Genomic DNA, 20,143 nt, shown 5'->3' with positions numbered 1-20,143 from the left:
CGTCATAATTTTTAAACAAAGTCCTCGCTAAATTCCCTGTTGAAAGGCAAAGCACAGAGTCGCTTATAATAAATAAATGGTTAAAAGCCCAACTTAACAACTTAAATGTTAACGCTAATCAGCTATGTTAAACGCGCAACTTAACAACGTGAATAACGGACCAAATTAACAAAAGCCGTCGGCAAAACACAAAATTTAAAATCGGCAAATCTTTCTTGTCAATTTGTTTGTTTACTTTGATAAGTCTCTCTTATCAATTTCTTTTTAAAATTCAATTATCAAATCATGCCATACCCAAATTTATCTTTAGCGGGAGGGCCCAATCCACAGCCTCATAAAGCATTCGGAATTTGTGTTACCTTTGTGTGTAAACTCATGTACTCGCTTTTAACGTAATTCGGAAATAATTTCGTGGGAAACTTTCACGCCAACTATCATTATTGTTTCGCTTATTCTTTTTTTTCGAATTTTTATAAGGTATTAAACGATTATAAAAGGTAGAAATAACTGGAAGTTCTCCTTCTCCAACTAATTAATAGTAGAATTTAGCAAGGAGTACGCAATTTTCTGTAGAAAATGTTTATATCTCGACTACACAATCAAAAAGTTTTGGTAGGAGGACATTAGTGCTCTCATTGTTCCCAATTTTATATTGTAACTCATTAATCCTCGTATGATAAAAACTTACTATCTACTCTAACTTTTTGTTTATATTTTCTTTCATTTTCTAACATTTTCTTATCTACAAAACTTTCATTTTATTAACTAGCCTTTATGTTGTGTTATCATTTCAATTTTTATTTGGAGTTAACAAACAAAAAATAATACTGTTTAGAACGTAAACAATAACGCCATCTAACAAAAACCATAACAATCTTGTATAATATTCAAGTCAATTTCTCAGTTGCGAAATGAAATACACAAACCACAATTGCTGTTAAAAAAAAACGAAATGTTATGTTAAATTATATATGTGTATATATATGTATATATATATGCGAATTAACATAGCATTTATAAACACTATAAAGAGTACATTAATATAGAAAACTTAACATACAATGTGTAATCATAACTCCGTTAACAGCGTGACCGTTATCGTTTACGTGTTCGAGCCTCTGACAGAGGTGAACCGCCATCATACGCAGACGTTGATGTTGAATTAGATGTCGTCGATCGCAATAATAAGCCACCCATATGGGATAAGAGTATTTATGGCCCAATTCATATACGTGAAAATGTCACTGTGGGTACGGTTGTAACATCGGTTAAGGCAAGGTTTGTATTGTTGGTATTGTTTATCTCCTGTCTCTTCTCTACTTACCCATTACATAAAGCGTGCTATTCTCTCTAACATAACACCAACTAACGGTTCTCAATTGTGTGTAACAATAACATAATGTTCAAGTTAACGTAAGATTTAACATAAATTAATTAACGGGAAATATTTGCGCTTTTGTGTAAACAAAAAAGCCTGTATTTGATTAGGAATTTCTTCCTTTTACGTATACTGCAACCTTTAAGTATTTGCTGTGTAATGCTAAGCAAGGCATTGAACATTGAACATATCATCAAAATATGGGGTTATTTCATAATAGCGCCTCTGTAAATTTACATACTAAGCATGTAGAAAATATAAAGCGGTTTTTTCGTTTACTATATATTGGCGTTTTTTTCTTCTTTTAACTCTGGTGCTAGTCTAAGCTAAGCTAAATCAACAAAATGTAAATAATTTATTTTTTTTTTTTTTAAGGCATATTTTTGCAATGTCAAAGTGGCTAAACCAGTTTTTGTAGGCCGTTTATTTGTATAACTTTTATCTTTACGCAAAATAAATCATTTTTGAAGTTTTGCAAAACATCTTTCGTAAATACATACATACATGCCTAACGATCGATATTCCTGCCTGTGAATGCCTCAACACACTATGCGCTAATACTAATGCTAATCAAAAATCGGCTCTGTTTACTTCCCTCTAAATATAACCTATCAACAGTTACGGAATCCAAACATTATGAATCGATTGGCAAGGGGAACATTTTAAGAAAAATCCACACATAATCGCATAAGAAAAATGAGAAGAGAAGAAAACTAATAATTTCCAGAAATCTATCTTAAATACACGATGGCTTTGAAATAAAATCTACTTCCGATCGACCCTTTTATTTTTTGGACTTGTTCGAACCAGAGGTGTTGATGAAGGTGGAATTTACGTCTTTTTTACGGATTCTTCTCAGTGATTCTTACAGTGAACTGATTTTTTTTTTTTTTTATTTCACTAAACTTTATTTTGAGGAGAACTGGTTTAGTTAATTGAAATGATTTGAAATCCGACTTTCTGTCATTTCCCTAACCAGTAACTAGTAGCTTTTAAGACAGCAGCCATTCTTTTGCATCTATATCGAATTGTATAGATATGCAACATATTTCAAAGGGCTTTCCTTTCTTCCTTTTCCGCATTACCCCTTTTAAAATACTACTATACCTTTTATCGTTCTGCAGAACCTTGATACCTCCCTCTCCCACTTCATATGTAAATGAAAATGTTTCTATTATTCGGAAACTGTCAAACTCGTTTTTACATTAAATTAATAATTAGCAGGACATAGCCCACTATTAGATACTTTATACCACTTCGCTGAACACATCTATTCACGTAACGACTTTTCGAAATAAGACATTATAGGGGAAGTGGCCGAGAAATTGGTGCGACCCAAGCAATTTTCAATAACGTTCATCCTTGAAAAAAAACATGTCGATGTACCAAATTTCATCCAAATATTTGAAAAATTGCGACCTTTCGGGACTTGCGGACAGACAGGCTTTTATTATAACGATCGCCGTAATAAAAGGCGGGCAAGTTATTCTGGGTGCTGCAACATTCGCACAAATTTAATACGCGCAAATGATGGGGGATATTATTATTATTAGATCGCCATGCAATGACCTCAGATCGACAGTTCTAGATGGATTGACGAAGATAACGCTACCGAAGGCTACAACGTGACTTTGCATTATTTAATGCGAAAGTTTTGTGAAAAATGTCATACTCTTTCAAAAATTTATGGGCCGTATTGAGGCTGGAAAACCGTAAGATAAAAAACCCATAAAAAAAATGCTATTCGCTTTGATGCGAAATTTCGACATCAACTTTCGATTTCGCCATCCACAGGCAATATTGAATAACTAATTTTTCGAGTCATTTGCAGACACTTTTCGTATTTAAAGAAGAAAAAAAAAGTGAATTTCGCTGCGAATGAACACATTTTTCGAAGTGAATTAAGGCTGAATAATACCTTACCACTTTTATGATTACCTTAAGAGTAGAAATAGAAGTTTTGAAATAGAATTTAATAGTAAACCGTCTTGTCTGGTTACAAACAATATCAGTCTGATAAGATCTTCTGAGCATTCTATATCTTCTCTTGCATTTTTTCTTATAATAATTTCATTCATAAAATTCTTTCGAAAATTGGGCTAAGGGTGGAAAAGTGAAAAACGTTAACAACTGGTGGTGGGTTTTCTTCATTCTATGCTAGGCTTCGTTAAGCAATCACTTAAATGAATAATTTTTCCGTCCAAAAACATGAACGCTACACTTACACTTTGTACGTATCTATGCTAGGATATCTGATAGGTAGAAAATGTGATGATATTTTGGCAATAAATATATAAAAATATGATAGAAAGTAATTTCCCTAAAGGTATTTAAGATAAAATATCAAGTAAAATGCTTGAAGTTTTGGTTTTATAAAATAAAGTTGCACTACAACAATAAAAATAATAATTAATTATAACAATAATCAACTTGTACAATGTATTATGACTTGTTTCATACGTTCGCGGCCATAAAGACTCTACTCTTAAAAAAGTTTAATAAAAAAACTAATATTCAATATTATTTTTATTGGCAACTTCTTGACATGTAGCTTTGAAATTTGCTGTTTTTCGAACTCGGGAACAGCGAGAGATTAAGTTTAAAGCATGACTATAAGGTGCTCATCTCCGTACATCACGAAGGTGTCCAAAAATAAATCGCCTAATCTGTGCAATTATAAATCAAAATGACCAAACTTAGATGCGTAAACTTTTTAAAGGAAATTTGCAAAGTAATTACGCATATAACAGAACAAACTTAATCAAAATCATTTTATCGAGTAAAAGGCAAAATATTTTGGAAAGAAAGCAAACGAAGAGAAGAGCGCCGTGGACTTATGAAACATAATATGATTAAATTTATTATTATATGAACAAAAAAGAATTAGGTTTAACTAGTTTTAAATGAACTAAAAAAAGGCTAGGATCGAGACTTTTTTTTCATAGAGCATAAGAATAGAAATGATTTGCACTGCATTTGGGAAAATTTCAAAAAAATTTAAAAAAAATATATAATTTTTAAATACTATTTTTTTCTAGATTTTTTTTTTTTTTTTTTTTTTGTTCTTATTATTTTTCTAAACTGGTGTTGGTTCATTTTATTTTGGTTTCCTATGGTTGTGTCTTACGGAGAATTTTAGTTTAATACGTATATTGAAAAGAAAATAAAAAAAAAAAAGAAAACATAATAGAGAAAAGGATTTTTCCTTTTGATTAATAAAATGTTTTTGAATTTTGTATTTTTTAATTTCATTTGCTCGACTTTCGACCGACAACAATCACCAAACACACCAACTATTTATGGTTTTTGCAACAACTTGAATTTTTGAATGTTACAAAAAATCATGTAAATGCTTGATATGCCAAAACAAAAAAATAAATATATATATTTATATATACATATATATATATATATATAAATATAACAACAACAAAAAAAAAAAATAAATAAATAAATGAAAATATAGCGCGAGACCTATAAATTAGAGGCGATGGCTCAAGACAAAGGTTATCCGCCTTTATCACGTACCGTAGAGGTGCAAATTGATGTGGTCGATCGCGCCAATAACCCACCAGTCTGGGATAATACCGTTTATGGTCCCATTTATGTCAAGGAAAATATGCCCGTTGGCGGCAAAGTCGTCTCGATCAAAGCCAGGTCTGTTATTTATAAAAAAAAAAAATATTATATAGAAATGCAAATATTTAAAAAATTATTTCTTTTTCTCAATGAAAAAAATTTTTTGATTTTTGTGAGAATCCTTCTTTAATGTTATTATATTTAATTGCATAATTTTTTTAGTCTAATTTAGTTTGTTTATTTTTTTATATAAATTTTGAAACAAAAAAAAATTAAATTCTGTTTTTATATATGTAAAACAATTACGGCTTTATTTGATTTTAGATAGATTTGTAAAAAAGAAATGTTTGAATGACTAACTTCATAGCTGTCGTTTGATCATCTGCACACATACTCTGTAATAGACGACAGCATTACATTTCATTTAATTAAACGAAAGTAAATATTATTCAATGAAAGCTGGAATTTATGTCATATCCATAAAGACAAAAGAGAAAAATTTTAAACATTTCTCATGTTTCGTTTGATCAAATATTTATGTTAGTGACTACTCTGTATATTGCTTTTCATTTAGAAATGCTTTTGTTCTTAAAAAAAAAAAAAAAAAATCCGACCTCTTTTCTCCTTCCGCTGACCACTTTGCACCCATTCAACACCTTCCCCCGTTATATTACACTATATTAGTTGATGTCATTTGCACTCGTGTTTGTTATGTGCAGTTTACCAACACATAGTCACGTTTCATATGCACCAACCTTCACACATCATCATAATAAGGACGTATACTATTTTAATACTCAGACATATATACATGAATGTATTTGTATATGTATATACATATGTATGTACATGTGTAAGTATATATATCTAAAGTGAATGTGTAAATATATTTTTCTACTGTAAAAATGTTCGTTCCTTCAGTCATATAATGCACTCACTCACCTTGTTTAGCTTTAGTTCACATTAATACACTATATATAGATTAAAACGCACCAGTGTACTATATATCAACATTAGCATTGTAGACTAACATCATTACCACATCAAGTTAACTTCATTATGTTTTCTTTGCCCACTATTCACTTCTCCCCCTTTGTCGGAATGTATAATTATTACCAATGACAAAAGTTAAAAGTCACTCCGCTGTGCACTAAAATATGATATAAGGAGGATGCTTTAAAAGGCGTTTCTTGATATCTTCTTACTAACATATACGTTTGCGATATTACGGCTATGAGAACCCAAACAGATGGACAAAGGCAAAAAGACTGATAATATCTAATCAAGAACATACGGGATGCCTCGAAACTACGTAGGAAAACATAGCGTCGTCAACCAAGCGCTTTCGTTTTTGGTTTTTGGTAAACACTAAACGACAATAGATATCAGCATTAACTTCCTTTTATTTTAGCTATTATTTCATGCCATTTCCATTTAAAAACTATTTCATGTAAATGGTCACCTCTGGACATCTATAAAAGCTCCATCCTGGAACCACAATTTTTGCCATTTTCCACCCCAATCTCTTCTTATTTCACCAATGACACTAATAATTATGAAAAATAATCCCGATGAATAAGGTCGTTACGAGTTCGTGAATTATTGGGGTAAGCTAATGCTCCAATATAATTTCAAAGTGAAAAGTCCAGTGGTGTTAAGAATAATTAAATAGGCAACTCTTTTACCTTGTTGGGTTAGCAATATACTACTTTCGCATACTTGACTCACAGAAAATATCCCCCCGACCATAAATATCCCGAACCATAAATTCCCAGACCATGCATATCCCTGACCGTAAATTCCCAGACAATAAATATCCCAGACCACCAAAAGTCGAACTTAAGTGCATTGCATTGAAACATGAAGATATATATATATATTGCATCCCATAAATAACGGAAAGATTCAAACAACGTATTGGAGAAAAAATTGATCCAAATCTCAATCCAAAGTGTGCTTTGTTTACCTATAGTTTTGGAACCACAACAAGGTTGATCCTATACTATTAAATTAGTAGTAATAATAGGCGCTTTCATGTATTCTAATCATTTTATCACTGGAAAAAGTCATTTATTGCGATTTATATATTTATTTATTGTCTACGTATTTTGTAAATAAATTTGCAAAATATGGACTCAAAGACTTAGATTATATGCTCGCCTGCATTAAAAAGTCTACCGCGCTTAAGATTTAAACCCGCGACCATTCAGTTGTTAGTCGCGATTCTATGCTTACTCGGCTACTCATGCAGATTGCAACAATATGTTATTCAAAATATTTTTCGTCATTTTCTACAATTTTCTCCCATCTTTCTGGCAACATAACAATCGAAAACCGAGTCGAAAAACCGATATTGTTTTAGACGTGATCCAATCATGAACCCATTTTCGCACTTCTTCAACATTTCGAGATCGCATGCCCGCCAAGCCATGCTGCATCGATTTGAACAAGCGATAATCAGAAGACGCTATACCAGTTGAGTACGCTTTGTGCGGCAGAACTTCCCATTCGATGACTTTGCGTCTGTTAACGGCTATTGCTTGTTTTTTTTTTTTTTTTGCAACAATACATCATTGAACTTGTCCAACCGACGTCGGCAGACATCTGCAAAAACAGTTTCATTTGTTTTTCGCAGCTCGTAGTACTGTACAACTTGCTGATCTCACCATATGCACAGCAAAATTTGATGGTGCTTCTAAGTCGACGTGAATGGCTCTACTGGACTGACCTATGCCTATTTTCATTTGCGATTATCGCAAGTGAAAACTCTTCGTTTTTGCCTTGCAGACCATGAACTCGTGGTGTGCTTTCTTACTTCCTTTGGGATCTTTCAGATCGCATGTATGTGTCTAGAAACAGTTGATTCATCAGCTTCCAAGCTCTTTGAAAGTTCTTTGAGAAATTGAGCTAGGGTCGCGACCATCCAGACGTCAAACTCACCACTTTTAACCGTTGACAACGAAAACGACAATTTAGGTATAATAGAGCGACACCACCATAAGATTCTAAAACTGTTTAATGGGCTTCGCCAGTGGGTTTCTTTAAAAGTAATGAATGTCGAAAATGCAATTTTGTATCTGTATACATAGAATAACTCAATAATACTAAAACTGTTAGATTATGTAGAGAAAAGACACAATTATCGAAATTAATCATCGCGCACTTTCTTCGCATTATTTTATCATTTTCAACAATAGATGTCGCTGATCGAAATACCTGCAAGTATCGTTTATAAACTTTTGTGTCTTCATTTACTTATGTTAAAAACTATCGTATTTACGCATGTGATCATTTGAAAAGTCCGGAACAACATTAATCGAAATAAATGTTTTGTAAACCATTCATTTAGTTATGCGGAATTTTCATGATTCGAGAACTATTTCAAAAAGTCAGGGCACAGTCTATTCCTCAGTGTAATGGGTTCGATTATCGACTGCTCACTATCCTATTGCATGTATCAAAGCACAATTTTTTTTTACTTAAGGACAGAACTTATAAAATTATGACTTTTTGCATATTGATTCTGTTTTTTCCAGTCTTCTCGCATGAGATGTTGTTTGTAGGTTCCCCTAGTGATTGTTTTGTTTGACTAAAATCAACCGTAACCGACCAGGATCGCTTGGTTCAGCCAAACGGGGTCGCAATGAATAGTTACTTTTATCGACGACATTGAGGCTTCCGCCACTCTTCATCAAGATTGTTTGGGGTTTGCACATCTCAACGCATCTCAACACATCTCCGTAATCATTTAAAAGCTTCGATGCTTCGATCTAAACGAGAGAAGCACAGTTTCCCTCCAATGGTGTTTTTTTTTTTTTTTTAACAAAACTACGCGTATTCAAACTTCCCAAAAAGTAAGTTGTATTTGTTTTAGCATTTATTATGTAACTTATACAGTTGCGTACACTTTATAGTACTTTGAGATGAAGAAGTTTTATTCCGTACCGCATCGTACTACTTACATGCGCTCTTAGAAAGAGGACGAAGTAATTTCACACATCCACACATGTATATATATGCATTTGTATATATATATTTATATTATGGATCGGTTTCGCCCCGTAAAAACGTCCCGTAGCAAACGAAACCACATATGCGAATACTTTGAATGCTACAAACTATACGGTAGAGAATTATTTGTAGGGTACATCGAAGTTTTGTGTGAAACACATCCACCAAGACCAAGACGTGACGCGTTAATCAACATTTGCGTGACACAATTCGTGATATTCTTTCATGGAGAGACAAATCTTAGTTCTCGCCTATCATGACAGTATATCTACAATATTGCGTTTGTTTTTTGGGGCTATTTCATTAAGGATTCAAATCACATTGTTCTGAAAACGCCCTACTTATATGCTTTATTTACATCGTACGTAGAAGGCATTGCCTTTTTCAGAACAAAGTAAGCAAACATGAAATATCATACAGATGTTAGTGCCAGGTGCTGCCAACCTAAGACGAAAGCTGTACTACTCTAGACAAGACCGTGCGATTTAAATGAAAAATCAAGTCAAATACTAAATAGAACTGCAATCCGATCTAATACACTTACGGAATTTAAAGCTAATGACGTAATATATCTTCATCTCCCGCATATTTTTCTTTTTCCGACTACCGTAACGCAAGTTATTCATCTTGTACTTTATTGACTTTGCTAACGTAATTTTTATTAGTTTCACATTTTTTTATCCCAATAACCGAGTTTCGAAAAGGAAGCACGGCCCGATGAAGAGATAAACAAGAGAGCAGAGTAACCAAACGATGTCAGAGTCTTACAACTAATCCGCGTATTTCCGGGACTTACAAATTTAATGACAAATTAATATGCTCCATGTTTTGAATATGGAAACATTTATATCGCATGTATATGTAGCAGCGAGTAGTGAAGAGTTGCTAGAGGGTGAATGGGGCAAAGTGATGTTGCAGTGAAACAGAGGGGACAAGACAGTCGTTAAATGCAATTAGGCATCGTCAAACCTTTCTTCTTGTTTCTATTATTATTTTTTATATATAAAATTACTCGCAAATTTGAGTTACTTTAGTGAAATATATATAACTCAAAGTCATATTAGCATTCTTCATATGTACGTACATACGGACTGCTTTCACTGTTTTTGAAACAGGTCAACATGTTTCATGAATGTAGGGTGAGACTGAATCGATCTAAACTAACCGAAAAACTTCAATGTGCGTTACGTAGTTTTCCAAGTTGTGCATAAATACAATGAGAACGATGTCTTAAGCGATGGGTTCCCAAAAGGGACAGTTGCTTGAAAGTAGCCGTCTTGTCTGCATAGGCGCACTTTCATGAAACCCTACGTACTAAGAGGAAAGTAAATGGACTGGAGAGCATATTCGATATCTTACCGTTGCTCATTGAAAAGTCTACGCGATAAAAATGGCGAAAAGAATAGCGCTACTAATCTTTAAAGTCTAATCATAGGCATTTTGTGTCGTTAAATGGGCAGACAGGCGTGACTTAACTAACACCTTATTAACTTGACTTGTACTGATTTTGAAATACATGTTATTCGCCAAGAAACGTTGAGTACTCGCTCCCCTTTAACTGTATGAAAACAATGAACTGAAATTTCGTTAGCAAGTGTTTGCAACTCAGGTGCCGGGCGTTGAAAACTTGCTCTATCGGTTAAATTGACTTTTGGTTCATATTCTTTTTATTTAAAATTTCACTTTAACCCGAACAATAAATATAAAACGTATGCTTCATTCTTTAATGTATTGTGTTAAACACCTGCGCACCTTGTATAGCTAATATATTAGCACCCACAATAATCAAGTAAATACGCATTTCTTTTTGAGCATAACGGTTTTTAGAAATTTTTTTAAGATTTTTTTTAACGTTTTTTTAAATTTGAGAAAATTGTAAAACAAGAACATATTTTTCAACGGTCCTAGATACCTTAAAGTAGACCATTACTTCATATATAGCATTTCAAAACATTTCTAAAGTTGGAAAAAAAATATATATGTATAAATAAAAAATGATATTCTTAGGAAATGAAAGAAGAAAAATAGGATTACAATAAGTATATTAAACACCGTAAGAACTGATTCAAAACCAACATAGCACTCGCAACCATTAGAGTAGAAAACAGTGCATACTTACACTTAAAAAACTTAAGAAAACATTACTTAACGTTAAGGTTTATTTTATTTTTTTTTCCTTTTTTTTTTGCTTTGGATAATTTAAGTATTTGAGGATTAAGAAAATGAAATATTTTTTAACACTGTTTTTTTTTTTTTTTGTTTTTTCTCATTTGCTTAAGGAAGCAACAGTGTTTTAATGGTTTTAATTGTTCGCAATATATGTTAAATTGTTTTATTAAGAAGAAAGCAATTTACATTCACGTTAAGGTGAATTTCAAATACCCACCATCGCCAAGTGCTCAAGGTCAAGAAGAAACATGATGCTTATTCTCTTTGCATCGAGTCTTAAAAATGACGAATGTGTATTTTAAACTTTAAATAGTGAAGCTATGGACGACCGTGTTTCCATATATGCTCTGGTTCGAATTTTTCAGTGATTTATTAACAACATAGTATGCGCGTGTGTGTAGTTTTTTCTTATGTACATGCTTACTAAATTTCAACTTTGTTTGCGACTTAAGCTTTGCGGCTTTACGGATCACAACAAGTAATGGAGAGATAGACGGACGAATGGACGGACTTCGATCCGGAAACATGTAGGATGTGCTTGCACTTTAATTGATATCTTTGAATGCAACAAATGGACTGACAGACGTAGTACACCTTCTTTTCTCGAGATGGTGGGTATAATAAAAATTTCGCTTTTTTCTTAAGAGAAACTATTTAAACAACAAAAAATTATACTTTGTTTCTCAAATAGCACTGAAATGAAGAAATCGTTCACCTTGTTCTTCTAAAGGCATATATTAAGAGAAAAGTTTCCCAAGACTTTTTTTTTTTTGTTATACTTGAAACCATAGTATTACGGCTTAAACACTTCATCGTACACGAAAACACATCATCATGAAAGTCCTACCAACATTCCATAAATCCTTTCAAAACAATTGTTGAAATAAATTGTCTCAGCAAAAAATCTCCACGAAAAAATTTTCTTTATTTATTTCAAATTTAATATCATTTCAGACTTTTTTAAAATTGTTTTTGAACGGATAAAATTTTATAAAAAAACTTGCAAAAGAATACATATATATATATATATATATATATATATATATAATTATTTTTATCGTCCCCTTAGGGGAAAATTTTGAATTTTGTATTAAAGTTAGAATGTATAAAGTTTTTTGAAAACATTTCTAAATGTTGTGTTGTAATTACTTTTGCACTTTTTTCTCACAATTTTTTCGACACTTTTTTGCCCATGCGTCATAATGTTATATAAAAATTTTTGTCTTTTGATTATGGTCGCATGTAAATCAAGTTTTTAAAAAAAGTTAATTTTTAAAAAAAAGTTGATTTTTGTCTTTTTTTTTTTTAATATATCATCTCCTGAAAAAAATTTTGTTGATTTTGCTTAATTTTTCAAGAATTTTTTTTTTTAAGTTTTCATAAAATATTTTTTTAGAAGATTTTGTTTGGTTTGACGCGTTTTTCACTAAAAATAAAGAAAATGTTGGAATTTTTTTTCTAAGTATTTAAAATATTCGTAAACACTTTTGATCAGTATTTGTTCATTTGCACCTTAAGCTTTTGTTAATGATATTTTCTTGGAGGAAGAGCAAAGAAATAAGGTTAAGGTCAACTTGCAGGAAGCCTTCCCATTAAGAGCAATTTGATAAGAAATATGTTCCCTTTATATGCAGGACGGAAAAATTAGCCTTCTATCGAGGAATTAACAAGAATTAGTCACCTAAAGTATATTTATTTTCCAGCACAACCCTTCGGATCCTTAGTATATTTCTTCCATCGTTTCTCCAATTCCATAGCTGGATTGATTATGTACAAGTTAATCAAAGAACCCTTTAAGAGAACTATATATGGGGGTGAATATTTAACAGATAGACTTATGAGGTATTGAGTAGGCCTGAGAAATGGTAGTGTGATTTGGTGCCTGACTATGTTGGGTTGATATCTGCTCCTTGTGCATTAAAATCCATGGGAGAATAGTTGGACGGTTATCCAGGAAGAATTGATAATCCAAATGCAAGAGTGTACAGTAATAACATGTATAGCGCGAGTTATAATAAAGCCAAACGTGGGATTACTCCAAGTAACAATTGGGTAATTGGGCTCTTGTCGTACGGTTCAGTGCGGCCGTTCGGGTGTGTGTCTCCGGTTACCCCAATTTTCTGGCCGTTAAATTTTTAGAAATACAAATATGTCTCGCCTTGGACAAGAGGGTTTTGATCATACTCGACAAACATACGTAAATCACTCTACAAATTTCTGAGTTACATAGGATTAAGCCGCTAAGGCAATGTGCAGACGTTACATTTCAAAATCGTCTGCTCCCTAATTTATTCATTCTATCGTCAAAAATTTCTTCTTTATTTGCTTCTTTTTTAAAAGGATGTGTAAAATCACTAAAGAATGTCTCAAGGTTTATTTTTATCTTTCGATGGTAACAGAAACGGGCGGGCTGTAATCTTTTTCCCGTTTCACATTGATTGACGCATCAATCCGTGGTGCTGAAATGAAGAAAGCAAGTTGTAATTTTCATTGGCAACTGTGGCATCGATTCGCCAGCCGGGGAGAAAAACGTACTTTCTTTCTTATTTTCTTTGCAAAAAAACAACTGAACGAACCGTTGCGTTAATAAATTGTTTGTCAAGTCTACATTAGTTCCCCCCAATTAATGAGGCTCCAAAATTTCAACACTATGCCAAAAAAATCTTGCTTACTGGATCCTTGAGAAACTTTGACTTAAAGTCATCCAATTTAAATGAAATTTTCTCTCTTGCCCTTTGAAGTTTCCATAAAATGCTTCTGTTGACTAAAAATACGTAAAAGCCTTTGAAACAGACTTTAAAGCCATAGTTGACACGCTGAAAATAAAGGAAAATAAAGAGTCGTATTGAATGAGATAATTGCTAACCATTTTAATATCTCGCGAGGCTAAATTTAACTCCTTGATGATAAGAGCGGGCCTTGTAAGTTAAACGTGAAGTTTGTACGATTTGGCGCCAGTCTTAGCTTATCTTATCATATTGATTGTAATTTCGTACATATTGGTTGTAATTTCGTACATAAAATTCATCAATAAATTTGTAATTGATGTAAAAGGAGTTTGAATGAAATATTTGACATTTCGAATGATTGCGCAAGCGTAAGACCTGTCAAGGCCGTCAGGATTCATGACTAAGTAAGGCTATGTGACGATGGCTTTAGCACCAAGCCCTCAATCTTTGCATTAATATTTATCCGTATTCAAACTCCGATAATATGTAGGCAGATCGTGAGACTGATGATCTTATGCTTATCCGGAATGTATTTATGTCTCCTCTTTATTTCCAACGATTGCTACCAAGAAACGAAAGAATTTAGAAAATATATATAAAAAAACCTTAAAATTTTTTGCAAATTTTCCCTATATTAAGAAATTTCTATAAAACATTGCAAATGTTGAACAAATGAGAAACATTTTCTTTATTTAAAGTGGGCTTTAAAACTATTTTTCGAATTTTTACTCCTCAGTTTTCAAGTTTATTAAGACAATTTGTTTTGCTTCTTTCCTTTAATATGAATGTTACTGCTGTTATTTAGTTCGGGCATTGAAGGTAATCCGACAGTATTCTATCGTCTAATGCCTGGGTCAACGGCGCAAACGAACAAGTTCCATACGTTTTATTTGCAACAAAGACCGGACAATGGCGACACTTGGGCCGATATAAAAGTCAATCATCCGCTAGACTATGAAAGTATAAAGGAATACAACCTAACCATACGCGTGGAGGTAAGATATTGCTATTTAATGTAGAAAATTATAATATTTAATTAGTTTTTTAGGGAATACTACAGTGGGGTACGGCTCATCCTTAAATAGCCTGTATCACCTCTCCCAATACAGGTCTTCGTATAACGACTTTTCTAAATGAGGCATTATCCGATCCGAATCATTTAGAATAGCCTCCGTTCTTGGACGATTTCATCAAAAATTGCGATTAAACATAAAAAATTAAGGCCGACAGACCGACAAATGGATAGACGGGCTTAAATCAATTTAAAAAGTAATTCTGTCGATCGGGTATAACAGCAGGCGTATCTATCTTCAATCCTTTTAGATATAGCGTACATCCACCCTTACACCATATTTGGCGTAGAGTTTAAAATTTCATTATAAATGAATTACCCCTCATGAAAAATAAAAATCCATTTATTTATTTACTATACCCATCACTGAAGAAAGAGGGGTATATTCATTTCGCCAAAAAGTTTGTAACGCCCAGAAGGAAGCATCAGAGACCCCACAAAGCACATATATTCTTGATCAGAATCAAATCTGTCCGCATGTCCGTCTGTGTAAAGTCTGTAATAACGCTCCCCTACCCGCAAAAATGAAGTTGTCGACTTTAAGTTCGGCAAAAGTTTTTTCACGCATTCGCTCGAAAGATACGTTCACAGCGTCGCGTAAACTGAGATCACCTCTGTTTTTCGAAACGAATGAAAAATTGGTCTTTTGCTCGCTACTCATAAACTATAGCAAATATATGTACAAAAATTTGATGCGATGGGCGAGGCTGTAGCATTTGTATACAAATATGGAAAAAAGTGGTCAACAGTACTTGCCAGTTACTTCTAAGGAAATCGTGCTTAATTTAAAATACACTTTTGCTTCTTTTCCCCCTTCCTTCAGACGATTTCCGAATAATATCGAAATTTAATAAAATCTGAAACGATACGCAAATGCTGTCTTATGTCAACTCAACCTTACTAAGTTTCGAAAATGTTTGCATATGTTTGGAATTGTTTTCAGCTTTATTGAATCCGGTAGACAATGAATACATATTCCATATGTGATTTTTCAAGGTTGTTTCTAAATTTCTTGAGCGAACACACGGACTAGTATACCGTGCGATATGCTAGCAAGCGTAAAGGGTTGGGTTGGTGGACGCATTTTATTTAAATATCACCTTCATCACCCGCAAGCATCTAAGCTTTTTGGCGTGCGCCGTTGAGAGCTCCCAGGTTGCTAATTGTTTTTTATATCCAACATTTGGGACGAAAGGCAAACTGAATATCTTTCCTTACGGAGTAAATCATAAATTCATATATAGTGTATTGACATCCGTAAATATATCGCAACATCTTAGATTAATCATTTTTGCGATCGCTAGAAGCCGAAGGAATGAAGGCATGGATTTAATCGATAATAATAATGACACGCCTATTAGATGGACTTGCACTTTGCCGACGCAAAAGTAATTTACAAATCATCTAGATGAACGTATTCGCCGGCTGTGCTCTCTTCGTACATGATCTATGTTGAAATTTTGTGGTTAATTTACCTCTTTTCACTCTTGCCTCCCATATCATCGAAACCTGCTTTCTTCAAATGTCGATTCAAATTCCTGCTTTTATATAGCATACAATATTCCGTAATTTAGCACTGGAGAAGAACGAAAAACAACTACAAATCGTTGCGGATTGTCTTTGACGAATTTTGCTGAATCTTTTTGTATTTATCTAAAAGGTTATTTCCAAAGTATGACGTTCATGTTGAACTGAAATATGACGAGCATTTTCAGACAACTATATTATTTCCGTCGAGCTCCTTAATGGATCATTTGCATTAAACTAATATGTGACACGCTGCTTATCTACTTTAGATGGCTAAAAAATATTACTTTCGTGAGTTACCTTGCCCTACCTCTCCCCATTTCCACACACGCTTTTGTCATTCAACACGGTTTCATTGTCAGCCTTAACTTACTTTAAGCTTCATACTCGTACATGCCTTAACTTTCATTTTCAGAAGCTAAGCCCATACATGTGAATATTTACATTTGATTTCCGTTAAATGGAGATTTTATAGAAAACCAAGTAGTCCTATTAATTAGTTGCATTTTGTAGATTCGAAACACAAGTATACACATCTCACAAATTCATTAAGACTAAATAAAAAAAAACCAAAGTAAAATACATTTCAATTAAGAGAGCGTTTGCGAAGCTCGCCGGGAAGCATATCTCGCTTCTACTACTCTGTGCGATTAATTACTTTTGTCTTTTCATTAAAACAAAGAAAAGCATACATATCCCTCCGTCCAAGTCTGACGTCTCAAATATTGACGTTTTCGATGACTTTTGGTAAAAAAATTATTTCAATTCGAATAAGAATAAAAATACTTTTTCCGATTGTGTTAATTCAAAACATTTTTCGTAACGGCCTTATGTTTCTTTATTAGGTCTGCCGTCCGAGTTAGTTTGCACATTTTCCAACTTTTGAGCTTGAAACAAACAGTTACAGGACACCAAAGATTGTCGATGGCTTTTGCTTATATGAAAAGACCTTTAAATACATACAATGAATATTTTCCTTCCTGTGATTGTTTCGCCAACGCTGTTGCCGTGGCAGCACCCAATTTTGCAGAAATCGGTCAATTGGATTTATAATTTTTGTAGGATCGTCGAAGTCGTAAAAATAAAGGGAATAAGCAGGTGAAACTTGATGAAAATATTTCTGACTCGATTAAGAACTCAACAACCGTGTCCACGTACCCGCTTATAATATTGTTACGAAATTCGCTTTTCTCGGATACGGTTCGTATCACTAGATCGTGGATATTCTTTTTAAGAGAAATTTTTTTTCTTTCTCTATTTACATTTTCTTTTGGCAATACTCTCGACTTCACAACTCTAATATTCCTTTTCGACTCAAATGTTCTCGTCCGACTGACTCTGTCGTTCGCAGAGAGTCTGTGTATATACATTTTTACAAGCATGTTATTATTATCTAAGTTCATGGTTTCATCTTTAATCCGTCAACCTGCTTTCCCGCCAATCGTTTTCCTCGACCAGCAGGCGCATGACGCGCCGCGCACTTGGGTCTTCCCTCTCTAGGGAATTCATTATTTGGGAAAATCAGTTAGTTGGAATGAACTGGATGTGGAATTTCCGTAACAATATAATGTATATGTAATAATATATTTATACAAAGCTGGGCCGTTCATAAGCGTATCCCGCTAATTGGCCGCTGACTGTTTCACATCACTGTAATGCTTGTTTTTTGCCAAATGCCAATGTAATCAGTTCTTTTCGGAAGACCTGCACTCTTTTTTAAACTATTTAAACTATTTTTTGCTGTTTGGTTATCCAAGCACTTTTCACGACGCTGTAGTGTTGTTTTTTTTTTTTCTTTTTTTTCTAACAGAAATATTTATTTTATCATTTTTTTATTGCGTTTTATTTCTACTGAATTCCCAAATTATGTGCACAAAGATAATTCCACATTAACTAAGGACGATTTTCGAGGATTGCAAAGAAAAACTTTAAAAAGTGGAGCACATATATTTTCTCTCCCAAGTGCAAGTCACTTTTTGCTTTTTAAGACAAAGGAGTTCGCTGTCATCCTCATATTAAACATTGAATCAATACCGTTTGATGATTAACTTACTTTAGATGACGGGATGTGAGACGCTTGTTTCTAACTTTCGTTATCAGTGTTGACTTCTTATTTACATTGGATTTGTTTTACTCATAATTATTCCACTCTAATTGCCTTCAATGGATGCCAAATCGCTTAGATTTGCTCACCGAATAAGTTCAAATTATTTTGCCTTAATCATGATGGAGAACTATTTATTGACTTTTTGCAGATAAAATTTGTACTAGGTATGTAAATGTGAAAGGGAAATTCGCCCATTTAGATAGCGATTACGTGTAGTGGACATAAATGTCTGAAGTCGTTTGTTTCTTATAGTTTGGACATTCGGAAACAATAAATAGTCGTAATAACGAATCATATCGCAATGCAAAAATGCTTTTTCGAACAACGAAAATGTTGCGCTCGCACTCGCCGAGACGACTGTTAATTTGTGTGTCGTATCGTAATTGTGTACGAAAAGTGAAAGTATTTTAAGAGTCTCAGGCGTAAGAATTCATGGACAGGCGTTACAATCGCATCGACTGCAAGGTTGGTGGATGGTTTTTTTATATGACGGCCGTCTACCATCCGTTATCCAAATAGCAAAAGCGAGGATATGTTGAAGGCGCTTAAGTGGACAGCGCAAAGTCATGCGGCTTACTCATCAAACTTGAGTTCTTACGATTATCACTTGCTTGCATCCACGGTACATGCATATGCTGCGCAGCACGCTGAGCTCTTCGTATGAGAACATACAAAAATGGATCGATGAATGCTTCGCCTCAAAAAAGTAAAAATTTTTCGACATGCCATCCACAAGTTCTCGGACGAGTGGGAAATATACTTAGCTGGCGATAATCAGTACTTCGAATAATATACTTTTTAACATTTTCATGCAATAAAAATGTGTTTTCTGTACACAACCTTCGGTTTCATATATAGATACCTGTTATTAATTGCACAAAATATATCATTGCAAATATTCAGTTACATTTGTGCTCTATTTGGCACATCCACAAGTAGGCATCAAGCAGCCATCAAGTAGTGATTTAAATATTAACACAAAACATTCAAGTTTATAATGGATTTTAATGGATTAACTGAACTTAAAAATGGGCGTGACTTGGGGAAAACGCCTTTAATAGATTGAAATGGGACTGCAAGAATTTATTAGACACTTGACCCGTTTATATGACGCAATGCGGCAGAAAGTATGTGAACGTTATCCGAAATTCGCTTTAAAACTAAAACAATTTTATTAATTGTTTGAAAAAAGTTCGCAACTAGTTTTTCTAATATGATAATTAAACTTATGCGTAGCAATTAGTGTTTAAACCATAAAATCATTTCAATTAAAACGAAACGCTGTTAAAATATTGTTTCTATGTATTAATTAGTTTCCCACGCATAGTTTATTTAGTTTAAAATATTTTTGATTGCAAACCTCACATTTTGATTATAAATCCTGACCACTTGGCGTAAATATTAAATCAATTGTAATGAAAAGTAAATTTACAACATTTTATTAAGGGTTTAATTGAAAATTTCATTTTCAGATATTATAAATAATAATTTTTATGTCATATAGGAAATGAAAATATTTTTGATTTAATAAATTTCGAGAGACAGAGAGAGAGAGAGAGAGAGAGAGAGAG

The 20,143-nt window shown here is 33.2% G+C and overlaps 1 protein-coding gene across 4 annotated transcripts in view; it reads left to right on the top strand.

Annotated features, from left to right (window-relative positions):
• LOC119640578 (neural-cadherin) overlaps positions 1 to 20,143 on the top strand; it is a 267,493-nt gene that overhangs the window by 118,064 nt on the left and 129,286 nt on the right. For 2 of the 4 annotated variants that reach the window (XM_038038714.1, XM_038038713.1), the window contains exons 8-9: positions 4,845 to 5,035; positions 14,672 to 14,861. In XM_038038714.1, the coding sequence (XP_037894642.1) occupies positions 4,845 to 5,035; positions 14,672 to 14,861 (381 nt within the window). Of the gene's footprint in view, positions 1 to 1,087; positions 1,279 to 4,844; positions 5,036 to 5,237; positions 6,565 to 14,671; positions 14,862 to 20,143 lie in introns of those variants that run through there. The other 2 variants (XM_038038712.1, XM_038038715.1) reach the window with 2 other exon arrangements.

The sequence above is a fragment of the Glossina fuscipes genome, unplaced genomic scaffold (assembly GCF_014805625.2).
Source record: "Glossina fuscipes isolate IAEA_lab_2018 unplaced genomic scaffold, Yale_Gfus_2 121, whole genome shotgun sequence".
Classification (NCBI taxonomy): domain Eukaryota; kingdom Metazoa; phylum Arthropoda; class Insecta; order Diptera; family Glossinidae; genus Glossina; species Glossina fuscipes.
The sequence above is the reverse complement of the archived record's forward strand: the minus strand, read 5'-3'. Positions and strand labels throughout refer to the sequence as shown.